This window comes from Sorghum bicolor, chromosome 7, assembly GCF_000003195.3.
Source record: "Sorghum bicolor cultivar BTx623 chromosome 7, Sorghum_bicolor_NCBIv3, whole genome shotgun sequence".
NCBI classification, from domain to species: Eukaryota; Viridiplantae; Streptophyta; class Magnoliopsida; order Poales; family Poaceae; genus Sorghum; species Sorghum bicolor.
In genome coordinates, this window is record NC_012876.2 from 64405585 (window position 1) to 64425928 (window position 20344).

General features: G+C 42.1%; 3 protein-coding genes across 3 annotated transcripts; all 3 read left to right on the forward strand.

The window, feature by feature from the left end:
• Positions 5599-8443, forward strand: LOC8066998 (wall-associated receptor kinase 2). Its single transcript, XM_021465746.1, has 3 exons — positions 5599-6559; positions 6960-7109; positions 7242-8443. The coding sequence occupies exons 1-3, from the start codon at positions 5599-5601 to the stop codon at positions 8441-8443; spliced, it is 2313 nt and encodes a 770-aa protein (XP_021321421.1).
• On the forward strand, positions 10262-12392 carry LOC110437329. The gene is made up of 2 exons (XM_021465747.1): positions 10262-10348; positions 11726-12392. Exons 1-2 carry the CDS (start codon positions 10262-10264, stop codon positions 12380-12382), a joined length of 744 nt encoding a protein of 247 aa, XP_021321422.1. The 3' UTR covers positions 12383-12392.
• Positions 12642-18001, forward strand: LOC8067000 (wall-associated receptor kinase-like 9). Its single transcript, XM_021464951.1, has 4 exons — positions 12642-12726; positions 12822-12950; positions 13453-13608; positions 16603-18001. The coding sequence occupies exons 1-4, from the start codon at positions 12648-12650 to the stop codon at positions 17838-17840; spliced, it is 1602 nt and encodes a 533-aa protein (XP_021320626.1). The 5' UTR covers positions 12642-12647; the 3' UTR covers positions 17841-18001.

The following is a 20344-nucleotide window of genomic DNA, read 5'->3' on the forward strand; positions in this document are numbered from 1 at the left end:
AAAAATCCAAAAACAGCTATATGGGGAGACCCTTGGTCATGATGTCAGCAAATTGGTCTGCCAAAGGGACATGGAGAACACAAACTTGTCCCAGAACAACTTTCTCGCGTACGAAGTGGATGTCGATCTCAATATGCTTGGTACGACGATGATGGACGGGGTTGGCGGTCATATAGACAGCACCAACATTGTCGCAGTAGACGATTGTCGCCAAAGGGAACCGAGATGTGCAGCTCCTGAAGAAGTTGTCATAGCCAGTAGCACTCGGGCACCACATGGGCCACAACACGGTACTCCACCTCAGCACTGGAGCGGGACACCGTAGTTTGGCACTTGGAGGACCAAGAGACCACATTTTAGGTGGAGCAGCGTGTGTCGGGGCAGCCTGCCCAATCAGTGTCGGAGTAGGCGGTGAGCTGACTGACCGATCCAGTGCCTAGGTGAAGACTGGCAGAGAGGGAGCCCTTGATGTATCGAAGGATACACTTGATCAGCACGAAATGAGGCTCATTAGGATCATGCATGAACAAGCACACCTACTAAACAACATATGCCAAGTCAGGCCGCATCAAAGTGAGTGACTGGATTCGGAGGGGTCAGGCACCTGTGGTGCCAGATAACTTGTTCCGTGCATCCATGAGGGTAGCAGTAGGGTGGCATTTAGACATTCCAGCCTGCTGGAGGAGGTTGGCGACGCACAAATGCTGCGACAAGAACAGCCCCGAACTGTCGCGCGTCACAGAGATGTCGAGGAAGTGGTGGAGGTCGCCAAGATCTGTCATGGCAAACTCGGAGTGGAGGCGTGTTGTGATGAGCTGTAGTAGCTCACAAGATGACATCGTGAGAATGATGTCATCGACGTAGAGGAGCAGACATGTGACATGATCGTAGTAAAGCCCATGCTGCAGATGTACGTGGTGAAGCGCTGGTTCCAGGCCCTTGACGCCTGCTTGAGCCCGTACAAGGACTTCTGTAGAAGACAAACATAGTCAGGTTTGGAAGGGTCGACGAAGCCGGACGGTTGCTGGTAGTAAAAGTCTCCTCGAAGTGGCCGTGGAGGAAGGTGTTCTTCACATCCAGCTAATGGATGGGCTAGGAACGCAAGGCAACGATGTTGAGGATGATGCAGATTTTTGCCGGTTTGACAACCGAACTGAACGTCTCATTGTAGTCGACGCCGGCCTATTGTGAGAAGCCGCGAACTAGCCAACGTGTCTCATGTCGGGCGAGGAAGCCGTTGGAGTGGTACTTGTGCCTGAACAACCATTTGCCAGCGACCACATTGGCACCAGGCGGTCAAGGTACAAGGCACTAGGTACTGTTGGTGATGAGAGTGTTGTACTCGTCGGCCATCATAGTGCGCTAGTTGGGATCGGCGAGGGCACTACGATAATTTGCTGGAACAGGCAAGGCAGTCGTGGCAGAGATGTTGAGGCGCACCACTAGACGCATGCTACCGGTTGGCGCCAATCGCATGTTCGGCACTGGGGGTGCTGGTGCCGGGGGCACTGTCAGCATTGGGTTAGCGGAGGAGGAGGACACCATCATTGTCGGAGTTGGTGATGTCGTTGTCGAAGGCGTAGGTTCTGGTTGAGGTCATCGCTAGTAGGTGACACCAAAGCGCCTAGACCCGCCTAAGCCTGCAGGAGCAGGAGACCCGCCCAATGGTGGTGCCACGCCAATAGCAGGTGCAGGGGCAGCTGGTGGAACACGGCCGGGTAGGAGCTGGCTAGCGTAGATGATTGTCAGGTCCTCGAGATCAGGCTGCTCATCCTTGCTGAGAGAGAGGGAGCAGTCATAGGTGTACACTAGCCAGACCATGCATCAAAAAATCCAATGATGACAGGCACAGAGGCTGTCGAGGCAGCCATATCGAAAGGGAACACTGACTCATCAAAGATGACATGTCAGGACACGATGATACGATGAGGGGATGTATCCAGGCAGTGGTATCCCTTGTGGGACGAGGGGTAACTGAGGAACACACACGGAGTGGAGCGAGGGGAGAGTTTGTGGGGGAGTCGTAGCAGTGAGGTTTGGATAGCAAAGACACCTAAATACGTGAAGAGAGGATTAATCTGGAAGTTTTTGGTGCAGACTTGGTAGGGGATGGTGTGATGAACAGACGTGGAAAGGCGCCTATTGAGCAGGAAGGTGGCGGTAGCTAGGGCTTTAGCCCAATAGGGTGGTGGCATGGACGCGTGGATTAGCAAGGTGCGAATTGTGTTGTTGATGGTGCGAAGCATGCGTTCAGTTTTACCATTATGCTGAGATGTGTATGGGCATGAAAGCCGCAGTTGGATACCACGGGCGGAAAGGAAGCTAGTGTTAGCATGATTGACGAATTCATTGTCATTGTCAGCTTGAAATGACTATGGTGTGACGTTGAATTGTGTGTTTTTTTTTTGAGGAAAACAGGAGGGGAAGCGCCCTACTGTGCTTTTATTGAAATAAACAGACCAGTACAAAGATCTTACAAAGACGATCACGAAACAAATAAAGAAATAAAGAAAATCTATAAGATTACACATAGGCTTCTAGCCATTGGGTTAACAAAGGAGCTAAACTACTTTTTGCTCTAAGAATAACTTGAGCAAACTCTCTTTTGAAGACTGTCTTGCAAAGGGTAATGGAAGGTTGAATGTTCATGAAAATAACATCATTTCTATGATCTCCATGAAGAAAGGCTTCTCTGATTGACTTTTGAAAGATTCCAAAATCACATAAGGATCTGCTGAGTTTTGAACAATGAGGCAAAGAGTTCCCCAACAAGAAACGGAGAAAGGACAATCCAAAAACAAATGGATCAAGGACTCTTCCACCCCCAGATGATAGAATACACAATTATAGTCATCAAGGATCATTCTTTTTCTCTTCAACAAATCTCTTGTACTGAGTCTATCTTTAAGCAGTAACCAGAAGAAGAACTTCCTCTTGTTCTGGCAACGGGAATTCCAGAGCGAGGAGAAGGCAGAGTGCACATGCCTAGAGCCAGTGAGCTGAACATAGGCCTTCTTAGAGGTGAACAATTAGAACCCCAAATATATGTCCAAGAATTAGAACTACCTGGTGTATCAAGAGAATTAATGATATCTGCAAGTTGGGAATACTGTTGGGAAGCTTATTCTGATAAAGGTAAATGAAAGAGGTCATGCAGATGAGCAGACTGACACAGTTGTTGCACAATGATGTACTTATTCTTAGCATAGGAGAAGAGTTGTGGCATATCCGAGCTGAAAGAGAAACCATTCTGACGCTAGGGTGGCACCTGAGGCAATGGGAGAGGGCGACAACACTAGAGTTGCAGAGGAAAAGGGGGTCGAGTGCCCCAAGTGAGAGAGGACTTGAGTATTGAGAGATGACGACGGTGCTGGAATTGTAGAAAAAAAGAGGAGGCCAGATGCGAAGGGGGGGCCTTAGGTTTTTTTATGGACCACCTCAGGACACACTTACTAAGGCGGGCAACTTAAAAGTTTAACTCCGAACACTTTTAAGATGTCCGTCTCTACTCATCAATTTTTAGAGACATTTGCATATTATGCTGTCTCTATAAATTGATCCAACATTTCTAAAATTTGAAATGACTATTTTAGGATATAGAGACAATTTTGACCCACCTGTGTAAATAAAACGAGGTGTCTCCTAAAATTATTTTTAATGGTTTTTGGTAAATCTAATTAAGGTTTTCGGTAAATCTAATTATTTACACTTTCGTACGTGAAGATCCAGTTTGTAACAAAAATAGTGTCAATAGTTCGTTGGAGGTCTAAAGCAACATATACACTACAGGTAAGTCCAAGTCAAGTCATCACCCCGGCCGGTCGTGTATGAGACTATGAGGCCACTAATAATTAAGCTGGTGGCTTGGGGCCTAAACACACCTTTAGCGCTACGACTGAATCATGTAGCCATTTGCTAAAACAGAGAATATAATGGACGCTTCATATTTGTTTGGGTGTACAGTATAATAATCTGTCCTAGTTGCAAGGTTAAGTGCTTATTGTCTAAGTGACTAGCCAGTAGCTACCATCTAATAAATTTATGTTGTTATTTTATTCTTGTTGTCTGATTTTGAATTCTATCCAAATCGTTGATGTCTTTGAACCCATTGTAGTTTTGTTGTACCGTCAGCCTTTGTGTACGTAGTTTAATTTTCTGCGAGGCGAAATAAAAAAATGGATGAAAATACGTAGGTTAATTATACTTCTGTTTTTCATTTATCTTATCAGATTATTTTGGCTTCGCATACATAGAGAATATTTGTAGGAACAGTTAGAATAAATTAGGCCTTGTTTAGATTCAAAAAGTTTTTGGATTTTGATATTGTGACACTTTCATTTCTATTTGACAAATATTGTTCAATCATGGAGTAACTAGGCTTAAAAGATTCATCTCGTAATTTAATTGCAGGCAAACTATATAATTAATTTTTGTTTTCATCCATATTTAATGCTCCATACATGTGCCGCAAAATTCGATGTGACAGAAAATCTTAAAAAGTTTTTGGTTTTTGGTGTGAACTAAACAAGACCTTAGTACTCCATCTGTATCCTAATTAGATGACGTTTAGGACATGAGTACGATTACCAAGGGGTGATTAGTTTTCCTGTCTTGCCCTTATTAAATACAGCGCGCGGTGCTATTTATATAACAATCAATTGTAGCTCAGCTGATCAAGACTCTATAGCCTGAGCCTAGAGGGCGATGATTCAAATCCTGGCAGCAGCCAAGTGTACTAAGCCTCGCAAACGTGAACGTCATCTAATACTGCAATCGGTGTGTGCTCTGGAACGTCTTCTATTTAGGATATGGAGGGAGTATGGACAACTGCACATACACCCTACTCTCAAAATCAATTTCTAGAAAAGGTTGCTGACACATACTCATGCACTAGAAATCATTTTTCACGAACTATAAGGATTCTAACTATAAAATTTTTGATCCCGGCCGTGGAGCACTACTACAACTTTATATAAGGATGTCTCGACCTAATAAGTTTGAAAAATCTAAAAGTTTGAATTTGAAAATCTGACAAAGCTCTAGATGGACCTCTCTCTCTCAAGTCAACTCATGGTTTTGGAGACATAAACAAAGGACGACTGACTGGCAAAGCTCAAACCTAAGGCCGCGTGACGAAGCACAATTACAACATTGGATGCATGGCTAGCCGCTGATAAACAAATTGTGAGCAATACTGATCTTCTCTGGTAGTGGAAGATATAAAGTAAGTTTGCACCATAAAATCAGTCAGCAAGTCAATTCACCGCGTGCGCGTTGTTTTTGCTTTCATTGACGGCGTTGTTTTCATGGACGGCGAAATTCACTTAACTTAGGCGGTGTTTGGCAGAGCGCCAAATCCTAAAACACTGATCCGCTCTCAGATGTAAATATAGTTCGTCTTGGTCCTTGGCGTCGTGCTACTATTGTTTTACTGCAGAAACTGTGTATGGCATGGCCTATTTATGGTGAGGAACGTAACTGATGAGGACGACATGGGTAGTGCTTCCATAGCCAAACAAAAAGAAAAGAAAAGAAAAGAGAAGAGGCCATTGTTGTTCTTTGTTTACGCTTCCATAATCCATATACGCAGAGGCACACATGAATACCAATGTAGTAGTGGCTAGTAAAACAGTTGTAGCACTTGCTGCTCTAGTCGCGACGACGCTGCCGATGCTCCCACCTAGCAGCGCGGCACAAGCAGCTGCAACTGCAACTACAACAGCCACTGGTCTGGGCAGTACTAGCTGCACAAGGACCTGCGGCAACATCAGCATCCCGTACCCGTTCGGCGTGGAGCCTGGCTGCTACCACGCCGCCGGCTTCAACCTCACCTGCAAGCAGCAGCACTCCCACCACCACCATCATCAGCCACCCAAGCTGTTCCTCGGCGACGGCACCGTGCAGGTGCTAGACATCTCTGTTGAACACAACACGGTGTGCATCAACAGCCCCGGCGTGCAGTTGCAGTATGATAGCATTAGCCAAATTGGTCCTGCTAACGGGACATGGGGCCTCGGGCTCCCAAAGACCGGACCGTACTTCCTGTCGGAGTCAGCTAGCATGGTCGAGGCGATAGGGTGCAGCATCCAGGTCAGCATCCTAGGGGGACTGAATAACAGCCTGGTGAGTTCTTGCACTGCTATCTGCCCACTTATTTTCTCCAAAGGTGGTGGCGTCAGCGGAACGATAGGAAATGGCAACTGCACTGGCATTGGTTGCTGTCGGGCCAGCATCGTTGTAGGCTACTCTTCCTACACAATCCAGATTGAACGCATATCTGGCCCGGGCTGGTACGTTCCTACTTCTGTATTCATAGTCGACCAGAGTTTCTTTGTCAGTATCAACTCGAATGGAGAACGAATTCCTGGATCCCTTACTACGGCCACACTAGACTGGATAATTGGTACTTCGACATGTCCTACAAACAATAAGACCGCCCCAGAATGTCTCAGTAGTCACAGCTATTGCCAAAATTCCTCTTCGTTGGGCCATGGTGGGTATACATGTCAATGCGCAAATGGTTATCAAGGCAATCCTTATGTTCATGGTGGATGCCAAGGTACAATACGTAGTGACTAACTGACTATATATAGCGAATCAATCTTTTTTTTAATTTAATAATTTTATACTCAGCCTGTCTACAGAATTAATCTGCAAACATACTATTTAGTGTCCCTAACAAATACCCTTGTTTTGATATAGATATCGACGAGTGCAAATACCCCAACCAATATGTTTGCTATGGTGTTTGCAAGAATACACCAGGAAGTTATATTTGCCAATGCAACACGGGCTATACAGGCAATGCTTCCATCCCAAATGGATGCACAGGTATAATATGGAAATCATGAATTTATACATTTACGACTATTTGTTCTAGAGTTACAAGGCTCTCTGTGTACTGAACACGACACTGTGACATGAACTTAAAACATACTTCACTGTTCTAAATTTCCTAGACATTGATGAGTGCAATCACAAGGAAGCATACTCGTGCTATGGGATATGCCAAAATTTCCCAGGAAGTTTTCACTGCCAATGTCCTGAAGGAAGCTCTGGAAATTATTCCATAAAAGGGGGATGCATTACAATCAAGAATTCCTTCACAGGTTACAAGTCACTATGCACTATCCCACAAACTAATATCCTTTCTCACCTCACCCACAGAACAAATTCACAGCTTGATATATTATTTTATTCTAGAATCATGAACGGGTTCCTTTATATCTCGTTTTTCTTAGGTTTAAGCATTGGGCTAGGAGTTGGTGGTGGGACAGGTCTTTTGCTTCTAGCCCTTGGTGGACCCTACATAATGCATAAAATCAAGCTTCAAAAGGCGAATAAGGTGAAACAAAGGTTATTCAAGCAAAATCATGGGCTACTTTTACAGCAGTTAATATCACACAATACTGATATTAGTGAAAGGATGATAATTACCCTAAGTGGTATAGAGAAGGCAACAAATAATTTTGACAAAGCTCGCATCGTTGGTGGTGGAGGGCATGGTGTCGTGTTTAAGGGAATTCTAGATCTACAAGTTGTGGCAGTCAAAAAATCAAAGATAGTAGTGCAACGAGAAATCAATGAATTCATAAATGAAGTTGCAGTTCTTTCTCAAGTAAACCATAGAAACGTGGTGAAGCTCTTAGGATGTTGCCTTGAGACAGAAGTCCCATTGCTAGTTTATGAGTTCATTTCAAATGGAACCCTTTGTCATCACCTTCACATTGATGGCCCCATATCACTACCATGGGATGATCGAATGAGAATAGCAACTGAAGTTGCAAAAGCTCTATCCTATCTGCATTCAGCTGCTTCAATGCCAGTGTTTCATAGAGATATTAAGTCAGCAAATATACTTCTTGATGATGCTTTAACTGCAAAGGTATCAGATTTTGGAGCTTCTAGATATATCCCGATTGATCAGACAGGAGTGACTACGGTAGTTCAAGGAACAATGGGCTATTTGGATCCAATGTATTATTACACGGGCCGGTTAACAGACAAGAGTGATGTTTTCAGTTTTGGTGTTCTTCTTGTAGAATTGCTTACTCGAAAAAAACCATACGTCTACAGGTCAGTAGACAATGATGGTCTTGTTTCACATTTTGTCTCACTGCTTGCAGAAGGCAAACTAGTTGACATAATTGATCCTCAAGTTATGGAGGAGAAAGGTGGAGAAATCCAAGAAGTTATCACACTAGCAGCAATGTGCACAAAATTGAAGGGAGAAGATAGGCCTACGATGAGGGAAGTGGAGATGACCCTTGAAAGCTTGCTAGTTAATAAGAAGAGGCTGGTTCAATATAATGGAACACCAATGAGTAACTGTGGGGATGAAGCTACAACTCATTACATGGCAATTGGTAGAGATTGTAATGAAGCTAGCAGGCAATACACTATGGAAGAGGAAATTTGGTTATCAGCAAGTTATCCTCGGTGAATTTTTGTTAGTACTATGAAGATGTGCACTTGATATACATTTCTAATACCATAGTGCATATCAAGACAAAAAAAAGTTGTCATGTCTTCTCATCGAAATTACTATGTTGACAAATTTTCATGGAATACATTCAGTTGGTTTCGGTTTGCATACTTCCATCCATTAATGTATCATAATCCTATAATTCTTGATACTAATTTTCATATGCTTATTTCTTGAAGCAAGAGTATTGGTTATGAGTTTGCAATTCTGCATTGTTGAGGGTGGCTACAGAATAACATATTTTGTAGCTAGCTACAGAATAATATATATTCAAGAAACGAAATGAACCTTGCAAAGTATATTTGTATGCACTAAAAGTTGTTAAGACAAAACTCACAAATGCAATCTGCAATCGAGGAAAGAAATGAAGCTTGCTTGATGAATGAGCGTGGAGCACATGCTTACTCAAGCGCAATCTGCAATCCTTTTAAGTGTGTTCCACATCATTCAGGTTATGGCTTTTGTTGCCGATGTGTGAGTTATGTTGCTTTCTAAGAAGCACCACACGGCATGGCAAATAGTGTTGTGGTTCCATATGAGTTTGCCGATGTTTGGCAAAGCTGTGGTTCCATATGAATTCATGTGTAGAATGCATAAAAAAAGACATGTAATTCAAACTAGCTCTAGTTTAACTAGATTTATAGTAAATATAATTATCATTTATGTCTTCAAATAAATTTATTACGAAAATGTATTTTATAAATAATCTAATGATACTTATTTTATTTTACGAGTGTTAGTATAATTGTATATTATTTTAGACAAAGTTTAACCTGTCTGACTACTCGAAATGCGAGAATTGCATTAATTATTTTGTGGATGGTGGAGAGAGTACTCTGGTAAGCCTTTTTTGCAAGAATATACTCTAGTAAGCTTTAAACAAAAGTTAGACACAAGTGTGTTTGGTTGTGTGGCTCTAAATAGCCCGGCTAGAAAAATAAGTCAGGTTTGAGTTAGTCTATCCAAGTCAAGCTACCCTACTAGTCAGGGGCAATGGTTGGTCCTCCGCTCCACTTGCTACCTTCGGCCACTTCGTTATGCTCCGGTGTCGATGCGCGCCTTCTTCTCCTGTGCCAATGTCTCTTCTTCTTGCATCGAAAAGACGTGATATTGTACAGTTGTACGGGATCTATCCAACCCATCACTACATCGACATAGGGCATGGGAGCACGAGCCGTGCCGTTGTCTCGCGAGGCGATGGCCTTGCTGTCTCGCGCATATGCTAGAGACGTGTTTTTGTAAAAATTACCACATAGAGACGGCACTGGAACTCCCGTTGTTTGGTTAGCTTTTGTTTGGTTAGCTAGATTAGTTGGTACTGCTATATCTTCTCTGTAACAGTGACCTTACAGACAGCATAGAACCATAGGAGGCGACCGCCTGATCGTCTTGGAGATGGAGGCTGGCAGCGTGCTATCATCCGTGCTATATGCGACCATCTCCCTGCTGAGCATGCTCCTCCTGCTGGTGGTCGGCGTGGCGGGCCTCCACGTCGCGATGCTCGACTACCACGTCGTGTGCCCCGACATCAATGGTTCGTCCGCGTTCCCCAATGACGAGGAGCCACCGCTGCTACTGGTGGACAGTCTGTGGTTTGGCGTGAAGTCTACTTGAGCTCCAACCAACACCCTCAAAGTCCACGCGTGGAGGAGCTTCGGTGGACAGTCTCCTTAGGCGCGTGGAGGAGCAATGGTGGCGACATCACGGATGGATGACTTGAGGTGGGAGAGGTCAGCCAGGGTGGTCGGTGTCGGTGGGGTTGCGAGCTAGGTCTGCATGGAGAGGAGGCGGACGAGGAGGTGGCAGCAGCTCAGCAGGGACGGGCTTTGGCAGAGGACAACAGCGGAGGCTATGGTGGGAGAGGTGAGTCGACATTCAAGGGAGGGAGGGAGATAATGATAGGGAGATGGAGAGACAACGTTTTTCCTCTTCTATTGATAGGGAGATGGAGAGACGACTGGTGACCAGGGAACGAACGTTATGTGCTGAGATAATGATATCCAGTCTAATAGTCTACCTCGCAATAAAGATAGGTGTGGAAACTTAGCTAGAGGTCTATATATATCTAGATGGTTACTGCAAATGATTAATCACAGTAATTAAGTATGGGTGTACTGGTCAAAGTCAGTCTATAAGCCTGTTCGCTTGTCTAAGCCGTATTTTTTCTGTCAATCAATAATATTTTTTTCTTATAATAAATCAACGAACAGTACTTTTAGCTATGACTTTTCACGAATAGGCTCCTGTGGCGTGTGGACGACTAAAGTTACGCGAGCATCACAAATCAGGCTGTCTCTATTGACGAGCAGGGCTGATGCTATGCACTCTGCACATGCACGTCAGCACGTCATGTTATAAGAAAAAGCCTCACAAGAAAGATTCAATAAAAATTCACATCTTAATTATGGACATGTTACACATCTATATATAGCCAAACTATTACTCTAAATAGAGAAGTTGCTATTGCACAGGTACATATACATCATGTAATCATGTGGCATCTCGGACACACCGGGTAAAATTAAATCTATCCTTATGATATGTTCTTTTGCATCCATTAATATTAGATTTGTATTGAGAAATGTGCACACATATTTTAATACAAATCTGCATTGAGACGTGTCTGCATATTTTAAAATGCAAATCTAATAGTGATAGAGCACATGCCCCTAAGAGAAAAAAAAACTGTTGTTAAGTACACTAGTACGCTACCGGATGCGAAGCTACGTTGCATCTGAGGGATGCAAATGCACCCTTCAAAAAAAATGCAAAAATAATAAATTTGACTAAAGTTTTACTATATATATACATTCGCTATAATCTATCTTTATGTTACCACAACACAAGTGGTCGCTGCCATTGCATTGGGTCGGTCGCTCGCTGGCACTTTCTAGTAGGCCCAGCAGTGACACGTTTTTCCTGAGATATTCAAGAGAGACGAAGACTACTGACAAGTGGCTCACTGCACCAGCACATGCAAGTCGCAGCAAGTGAACTAGTCAAAGTCAGTCAACACCGTGGACGACCAACTACGCGAGCACCACCAATTATATTAGTCTCCATTGACGAAACATTGTAAGGTATAACGGCCGGCCGGCCGGGCCAGGAGTGCTAGCTTTCTCCCAACAACAGAAGAAGTGGTTTATCGATCTGATCTTCTGTAAACACAGAGCATTATGGATAATAAGATTACTAGGAGAGGAGTAAGAGCGATGCTGGTTGCGGTAGTAATAATCGTAGCTGCCACGTTGTCCATACGCCCGCCGTTGGCCATCGCGGCGGCGGACACTGCTGGAGTCGGCGGAGGAAGTGACGACTGCACAAGGAGGTGCGGCAACATCTCCATTCCGTACCCCTTCGGCATCGAGGACGGCTGCTACCACGCCGGCGCTGGCGGTGGCGGTGGCTTCAACCTCACCTGCAACGACGCAGCCGCCGGCGGCGGCCACTCCAACTCATCCCACCACCAGGCGGCGCCGCCCAAGCTCTTCCTCGGCGACGGCACGTACGGTGCAAGTGCTGGAGATCTCCATTGCCAACGCCACGGTGCGTATCAACAGCACCCGTGTGGACTTCACTAGCGACGTTGGTGACGACGACGCTACCAGACGCAACAACAAGCAGCTGCTGGCGGTGAACAAAACATGGGGGGATGGCCTGCCGAACCCCGGACCCTACTTCCTGTCGGAGGAGTACGAGTACCGGAACTTGCTACGCGTGGAGAGCTGCAACGTCCAGGTCGACCTCTTGGGGGGAAACGACGACGACAGCCGCTTGGTCGCTTCCTGCACCGCCATCTGCCCAACCGTTGGCCCCCAGAATGATACGGCAACACTTGTTTGGGATGGTAGCTGCGCAGGGATTAGGTGCTGTCAGGCCAGCATCGACATAGGCTAGGCTTTCTACACCATCCAAATCCACATGCTCAACAATGGATTATTATTCCAAGATTTTAGCTTTAGTTCGGTCTACATAGTCGAGCAGGCAGGATTTCAATTTCAGCAAAAGCGAAGGAGACGACCTTGAAACGCAGCCAGTTCAAGGAGTACCGGCAACCCTAAGCTGGGTAATAGCTAGTAATTTGACGTGTCCGCCCACAAATGTGTCTGCTCCACCAGAGTGCCGCAGTACCCACAGCTCTTGCCTTGACAAGTCGACTTTCATGGGTACTAGTATTGGATACACGTGCCAGTGCGCTCCTGGCTACCAAGGCAATCCGTACATCGACGATGGATGCGAAGGTAAGGTATATTAATTTATATAGCAATAGCCATATATATACCTACAAGCATCTCTGCAAACTTAACTCAAATTCATGCTTCTGATTGTTTATTAGATATAGATGAGTGCAAGTCTCCAGAGAGCTACTCTTGCTACGGCAATTGCACAAATACACCAGGAAATTTTACTTGCCTGTGCCCTACTGGCTACAGGGGCAATGCTTCTGTCCTAAATGGATGCGAAGGTATCAAAGTGAAACCCAGATTTATGATTGCACGCCTTAATGCTATGAATACTTAATAACGACACAGTTTTAGCTTATGTTATGAAGGCAGTTTTTTTTTTTGCCCTTAATGACATATGCTCTCACTCTCTTACTCATTGGATTTGCATTGAGAAGTGTGCAAACACACATTTCAGTGCAGTTTTGTATTAAGATGTGTATTTGCACATTTTTCAATGCAAATCCAATGGGTGAGAAAGAATGAGAACACATGTCCTCAAAGGCAAAATAAACTTTACTGCTTTATGTATACGTGATGCTGTTTTTAGATGTTCTTTCCTATTGCTATAATATTGTATTATCCAGCTCTTTTGCGTATTGGTTCATTTTGTAAAAGAATCTTACACAACATTAAATTAAATTATATATATATATATATATATATATATATATATATATATATATATATATATATATATATATATATATAACTTGGCTGCTTTGTTATGCATGTATTTTCCAGACATAAATGAGTGTGAGAACCCGGAAGCATATAGTTGCTATGGAATCTGCCAAAATTTTCCAGGAACGTTTCAGTGCCAATGTCCTAAGGAAACCTATGGAAGTCCGTCCACAAAAGATGGGTGTGTTATGACAAAAAGGAAGAATTCCTACACAGGTGACAAGCCACACTATATGGGGACGCAAATTATCGCATTATATTTTCCATATTATGATCACTAGTGTATCAACCCCATGCGCGCCTCTATATTCTAGGAGACATTATATTTTATCTTTCCACACACTCTGTCCGTTCATTTTAAACAGAATACTCTTACCTGATGATCTTCTACTACCAATTACACAATATGTCATTAATCTAAATTCATAATTTTCCTCCTCTGCTTGCTACGCACCTCATAGGTCTTGAATAATTGGAACCTCAGTGTGAGTTTGCTAGTTTTAGTTGGAGTCCAATGTACTGGGACTGGGACTTCATGAATCTAGATGGCGACTTTCCTTATTTTGTCCTATTAATTAGTACAATTTTTTTATCCTTGTATTAAGTAGAAGATACATTATCTGCTCCTTATTCAAAGCGCTCTTTTCTATTTTATTATAAATACGGATGCTTATTGGTTTGTAGAATTCACTCTTAGCTACTACAGTGACATAAACAATCATTCCGGCTAGCTACACCACAATTCTCAAGGTGTTACATTCTCCATCAACAATTATGTGTGTAGTAATAACATATATAACACTACTACATAAAAACTTAACCGTAGCGGGACGGGTCTTTTGCATTTACCGTGGTGGTTTTTGCAACCGCCACGGCCATAAGGTCACGGTTAATCATGAACCGCCTCGGTTAATTCTTTAACCGTGGCGGGTGACGTAAGGCAACCGCCAATCTTGGTTAATGTTCGCGTAAAAACCCAAAAAACTAAAAAATTGTGATTTTGAAGATTTGAACCGAAGAACTCCCATTCAACACTATCACCTTCTACCACTACACCACACAATCATTTACACATATATATAATACGCTATATTTTTATATCAATATTTCATAATCTTACATTGTGTATTTTGGCTACTAAATGAACTCAACTGAAAAAACATTTAACTACAAAGTTGTAAATCTTGTCAAGAACTACAACTTTGATATATAATGTATCACCATCAAAGATAGTTTGAAAAAATTCAAAAAATTGAGCCTTAAAATATATGAATTTCAAACAAATATTTGAGACTCTAGGTGACTTTAAATCAAAAACTTGTCAATATCAAACATGTAGATCAGGTGGACCACTAAAACTTTGGCATTAACTATGTGAACATTGAAGATCATTTAGAAATTCAAAATTTTAAATTTCAAAATCTATAACCTTCGAACACATGTTTGAGACTCTAAATATATTCAAATTAAAAACTTTTCAACTATAAAGTTATAGATTCTATCGAGAACTATAACTTTTGTATAGACCATGTCAACATCTGAGATTGTTTGATAATTTTAAATTTTAAGTTTCAAAATCTACACACTTAATAGTACTTTTTAGACCCTAAACAGTTTCAGTTCATAAATTTTTCAACTACAATGTTGTAGATCTCATCACCAGCTACAATTTTGATATAAAGTTTATTTTCATCCAAATTCATATGAAAAAGTTATGAATTATTTTTTGTTGTAACCATTAACTAAGGCGGACATTATAACGTAACCGCCACGATTAATTAGCTATTAACTGTGGTGGACATTATAAGCAACCGCCACAGTTAATACCTATTAACGGTTACCTTACAATGCCCGCCATGGTTAATTTTTAACCGTAGCGGTTGTCCGGTGGGCTAGCCGGCTTCAGCCGGTCGTGAATAACCGCGTGGCGAATAACGTCTGTTTCAGAGTCCTTATGTGAAACGCTGCGCAAAATGAAATGTATAGTAGTATAATTTACTATGTTAGAATATCAACACAATTTAAATTGCATATTTACCGTTAACAGATCATTTCCATGATTGCTAAACTATATATATATATATATATAACCCTAAACTACAAAACCGGGTAACAATTACCCTCCAACTATCAGAACTAGAAAACTTTGGTCCTTTTGGTTTTAAAGGTGGGTTTCTATTTTCTTAAATAAAAAAATCTAATTTAATCTAAAAATTAATAAGTAATTCATTTAACATTAGAAAAATATAAAACAAGTTTCTTTTGTTTTCTAAAAGTATTATCTATCTGTTTACCACTCATTTTAGAGTTATTTGGATCTTATGTTTTAAAAATAAATATTAAGCACAACTACAAGCATTAAAGCAATAGGAACAGAAATAAGCCAGTTCAATTAACTATATATAGACCATAAATAGGTAGATAAAATTTTAAAAAGATTGGTACTAGTTTCATATTTCTAATTTAAAATAAATTAGTTCTGAACTTTTAGAGATTAAAACAGTTTTTTTATTATTTTAGAAAACAGAAAACCAACCGTGAAACCAGAAAGGAAGACTAGATTTAACTGATTTCAATAGTTGGAGGGTGCTTTATTACTTGGTTTTGTAGTTCAAGGTTGAAAATCGATTTGACATACAATTTGAAGGTTGAAGAATATACTTACCCTAGGATTCTATACTCCTTCCGTCCCAAATTATAAGTCATTCCAAGAATCTTGGAGAGTCAAAGTTTTTCAAGTTTAACCAAATTTATATGGCAAAAAAATAACATTTTTGGTACCAACCAAGTATCATTAGATTCTTTGTTAGTTATATTTTCATAGTGTACCTATTTTATCACATAAATATTTATATTTCTCTCTATATTTTTGGTCAAACTTGAAAATGTTTTGCTCTCCAAGATTCTTGGAATGACTTATAATTTGGAACGGAGGGAGTATATTAATAGTGGTAGAAGTGGATATTTTAGAATCTTATTAAGCATCATTATGATATTTCTGAAACAGCCTATGTATGTAATTTAGATTTAGAATTAATGGAGATTGAGTTTAGTTTTAGTAACAATGGTCTGTTTAATTTATATACAAATTTAATGGGTAATATTGGATTATCTTTTATCAAACTATATAGAGATGAATAACTTACATGAAAATTTATAGTTTTAATAGTGGTGCTACTTAATTTAACCCTTTCGTCTTTTCTTTGTTAGGTCTAAGCTTTGGGCTAGGATTGGGCGGTGGAACAAGTCTTTTGCTAGTAATAGGTGCTCCCTTCGTATCACGTAAAATAAAGTCGCAGAAGGAGAAAAGAATGAGAGAGAAATTTTTCAATCAAAATCATGGGCTACTATTGCAGCAACTTGTATCACATAATGGAGACATTGGAGAAAGGATGACAATTACTTTTAAGGATCTAGAGAAGGCTACGAACAATTTTGATAAAGCACGTGTGATTGGTGGAGGAGGACATGGTGTTGTGTTCAAAGGAATTATTGATCTGAAGGTCGTGGCAATCAAGAAATCAAAGATTATAGTAGAAAGGGAGATCAATGAATTTATAAATGAAGTCGCTATTCTTTCTCAGGTCAATCATAGGAATGTGGTGAAGCTATTAGGATGCTGCCTTGAGACAGAAGTCCCACTATTAGTTTATGAATTTATCTCAAATGGAACCCTCTATCAACACCTCCATGTTGAAGGACCAGTGTCTATACCATGGGTTGATCGAATAAGGATTGCACTGGAAGTTTCTAGAGCTCTATCCTACCTACATTCAGCTGCTTCAATGCCCATATTTCATAGAGATATAAAGTCTAGCAACATACTTCTAGATGATAGTTTAACAGCAAAAGTATCTGACTTTGGCACTTCAAGATACATCCTGATTGATCAAACTGGAGTAACCACAGAGGTTCAAGGAACACGGGGTTACCTAGATCCCATGTACTATTATACAGGCCGACTAACAGACAAGAGTGACGTCTTTAGTTTTGGTGTTCTACTTATCGAATTGCTAACCAGAAAGCAACCATTTGTCTATAGGTCCAGGCATGGTGATAATCTTGTTTCACATTTCAGAAAGTTGCTCGCAATAGGTAATCTTGTTGGCATAATAGATCCTCAAGTCATGGAAGAGGAAGATGGAGAAGTCCAAGAAGTAGCTACATTAGCAACAATGTGTACTAAGTTGAAAGGAGAAGACCGGCCAACAATGAGAGAAGTGGAGATAATACTAGAAAGCATACTGGTTAAGAAGAAGCAGGTTCCATATATTGGAACAAGGAGGCATGGTGAGAGTGATGAAACTCCGATTCATAGCATGTCGATTGAAATGGCAAATAACCCAACAGACAGGCGACATGCTATGGAAGGCGCAAATAGTAGCGAAATAAGCCGGCAGTATACTATGGAAGAGGAGATATTGTTGTCAGGAAGCTACCCCCGATAAACCTGTGCTTTCAATTCACGAACAATAACGAACTTCATTATTCCTTCTTGCGCTTCCAAGTTGATCTGTAAACTTTCAGTGGATGCATTTTCTTGATTGTTGATTCCACAAATATAATTCCTTTCGTGAATAATATGAAGACGATAGTATTATGTGTAATGTCTGTGATGAATAATTTACTTCTTGATTTGTTTTCCTGTTTTCTGTAAGGACTACTACCACGAAGTTTAAACAGAGTAATTAAGTAATAAGTTGGTCTCTGTATTCTTGAGGTTTTGACACTGAAATGTAGGCCTCGACAAATACAAGTTGCAAATGAAGAAAATAAATTCTGCCTGGTAGCGCGGCCAGATCATGTCTGTTGGTACCAGCACTGTGCGAGTCGTTGCCGTCCGCGAAGCAGCGCAGGTGCAGTGGTAGTGACGACGAGGCAGGTGCTTGCTTACCATGACTTGAGTGAACGATGAAGGATAAAAAACGGCGACCAGCGGAAGGTGAATAAGAGCCGTAAATTTCTTTTGAAACTTTTTCGACAACTCTCCCAAAATTACCGTCAAACACGTAAATCGAATGTTGTGACGTCCATGATCCAAATGAGTGGGTGGATGTTCCCTAAGAACACAATGAGACACCAAAAAGCAACCCAAACAAGGGCACACACCAAATCGAGGAGTAGAAAATAAGATGCTTGGCACCGTACAGGAACCTTGGATTGTGCACCGGACACAGAGAGGGCGGTGCACACTGTACCCTCCGGTAGAGAGAAGACCGTAGGGAGGGCGATCGAGCGGTAAGACTCCAGGTGGTGGAGCTAGCGGCCGGTCGTGAGTTATGATTCTTATAGAGGTTTTCTCCTATGTTAATAGATGTAACTTTTCTCGTGTAGAGCCATAAAAAGATAGCAACAATGTGCCCGTCATCTATGCAACTTGGATGGTTTCGGTAATCTCCTTAAGAATACGATCTTCAAATCTACGTGTAGTTGTTGAATTTGTTTGTGTACATAGAATGTGAGTGAGGTGTATATGGTAGTGTTGGTGTGTGTTTTGATTGTACTTAGATGAGAGGTGTAAAAAAAGACCGGAGGCAGCGCTCGGCGCTAGGCACGGCACGCTACCTGAGCGAGTGCTTTTAACCGCGCTGCCTGCCTGCTGGTGGTGACCGGTGACAAAAACCGGTAAACTCGACCTGGTGCACCACGATCTGCAGCACGGAAAAGGGAACGGAGACGCTCGGCTGCTGCTGCTGCTCGGCCTGGAGCCAATCAGCGCTGCTGGAGTGCTTGGCCAGGAGCCACGTCACATGAGAAAATTTCATATTTGACACTACAAAAATTTGTCCTTTTTTATTTGACACCAAAACTTCAAAACTTCTCTATTTGTCACATCTTTCATCTTTTATTTCCTATTTGACACTGCCCTAGCTTCCGTTTGCTTCTGCCATGAAAGTTCCACATAGGCCACGGGGAGAAGACTAAAATACCGTGCCGAATATATAGATGCAGGGAAAAAACAGACATTGTCCGGACCCCATCCTCCGTCCATCCCATCCTTCTTTGTTCCGCAGCACGTGTGCTAGAGACATGACCTTGGAAGACGTGTCGGTGGCGGGAACGACGGTGAGGAGACGGACGTTCGTGGCCAGCCCAACCCATCCCTGGCGCTATCCTCATCTCTATCGCTGTCCTTGTTTCAAGTTCCTTTGGCGGCAACTCTTTGGCTCGCTGCTTGGGCATCCAGAATGCCATCACCCATGGCCCCAATTTTTTTTCAATTTGGTTTTTTTTAAGAAAATTCACATTTAGATCTCTGGGAGAAGTAAACTTATCTTTAGACCCTGGGGTTGGTGTCGTGAGTCATAGCATTGAGGTTACATGTCTCGGCGCTGTGACTCACGGCGTCGACCTTCGTGGCCCTACTTGATTTGGCTAATGACATGGCAGAGAGCTGGGTGCCGTAAATCACGGTGTCGATCAACACCAAATCATGGCATCGAGCCTAGATTCAAAATCTACAGCCAACTTTCTTTATCTCAGGCGTGTTTCATTTCTTCGTCCTTCCTCTCGGGCTATATCAAAATCTATAGCTACAACTTTGATACACGAAACAAGAAGAGGTGGAGGAGTAGTGATTTTAGGAGTGTAGCTAGCTTTTGTAGTGCCTTGTTGTTTTCTTTTAGTGATTAGCCTTTAAACTAAACTTGTGTAGGTGGCTTGCATAGCTTAGCTGTGCTAGTGCTAGTGCTAGAATCACTACGTCATTTATTTTACTAACACACTTGTTTAGTTGAGCTTGTAGAATTTTAAATAGGCTATTCACCTCCCCCTCTAGCCATTTGGACCTTACAGTTTTAGCATGCATGAGAGTTTGGGAGCTCATCCCTAATAATGTATATGTGCAACTGGAAGGCTATGGAGCTCATGAGGGATCCGGTAGAGGTGGGAAAGAAGCACGGGGATGGTTTTCCAATTGGATGAGCTCTAGGTGGAGTAGCTTAGCTCAAGA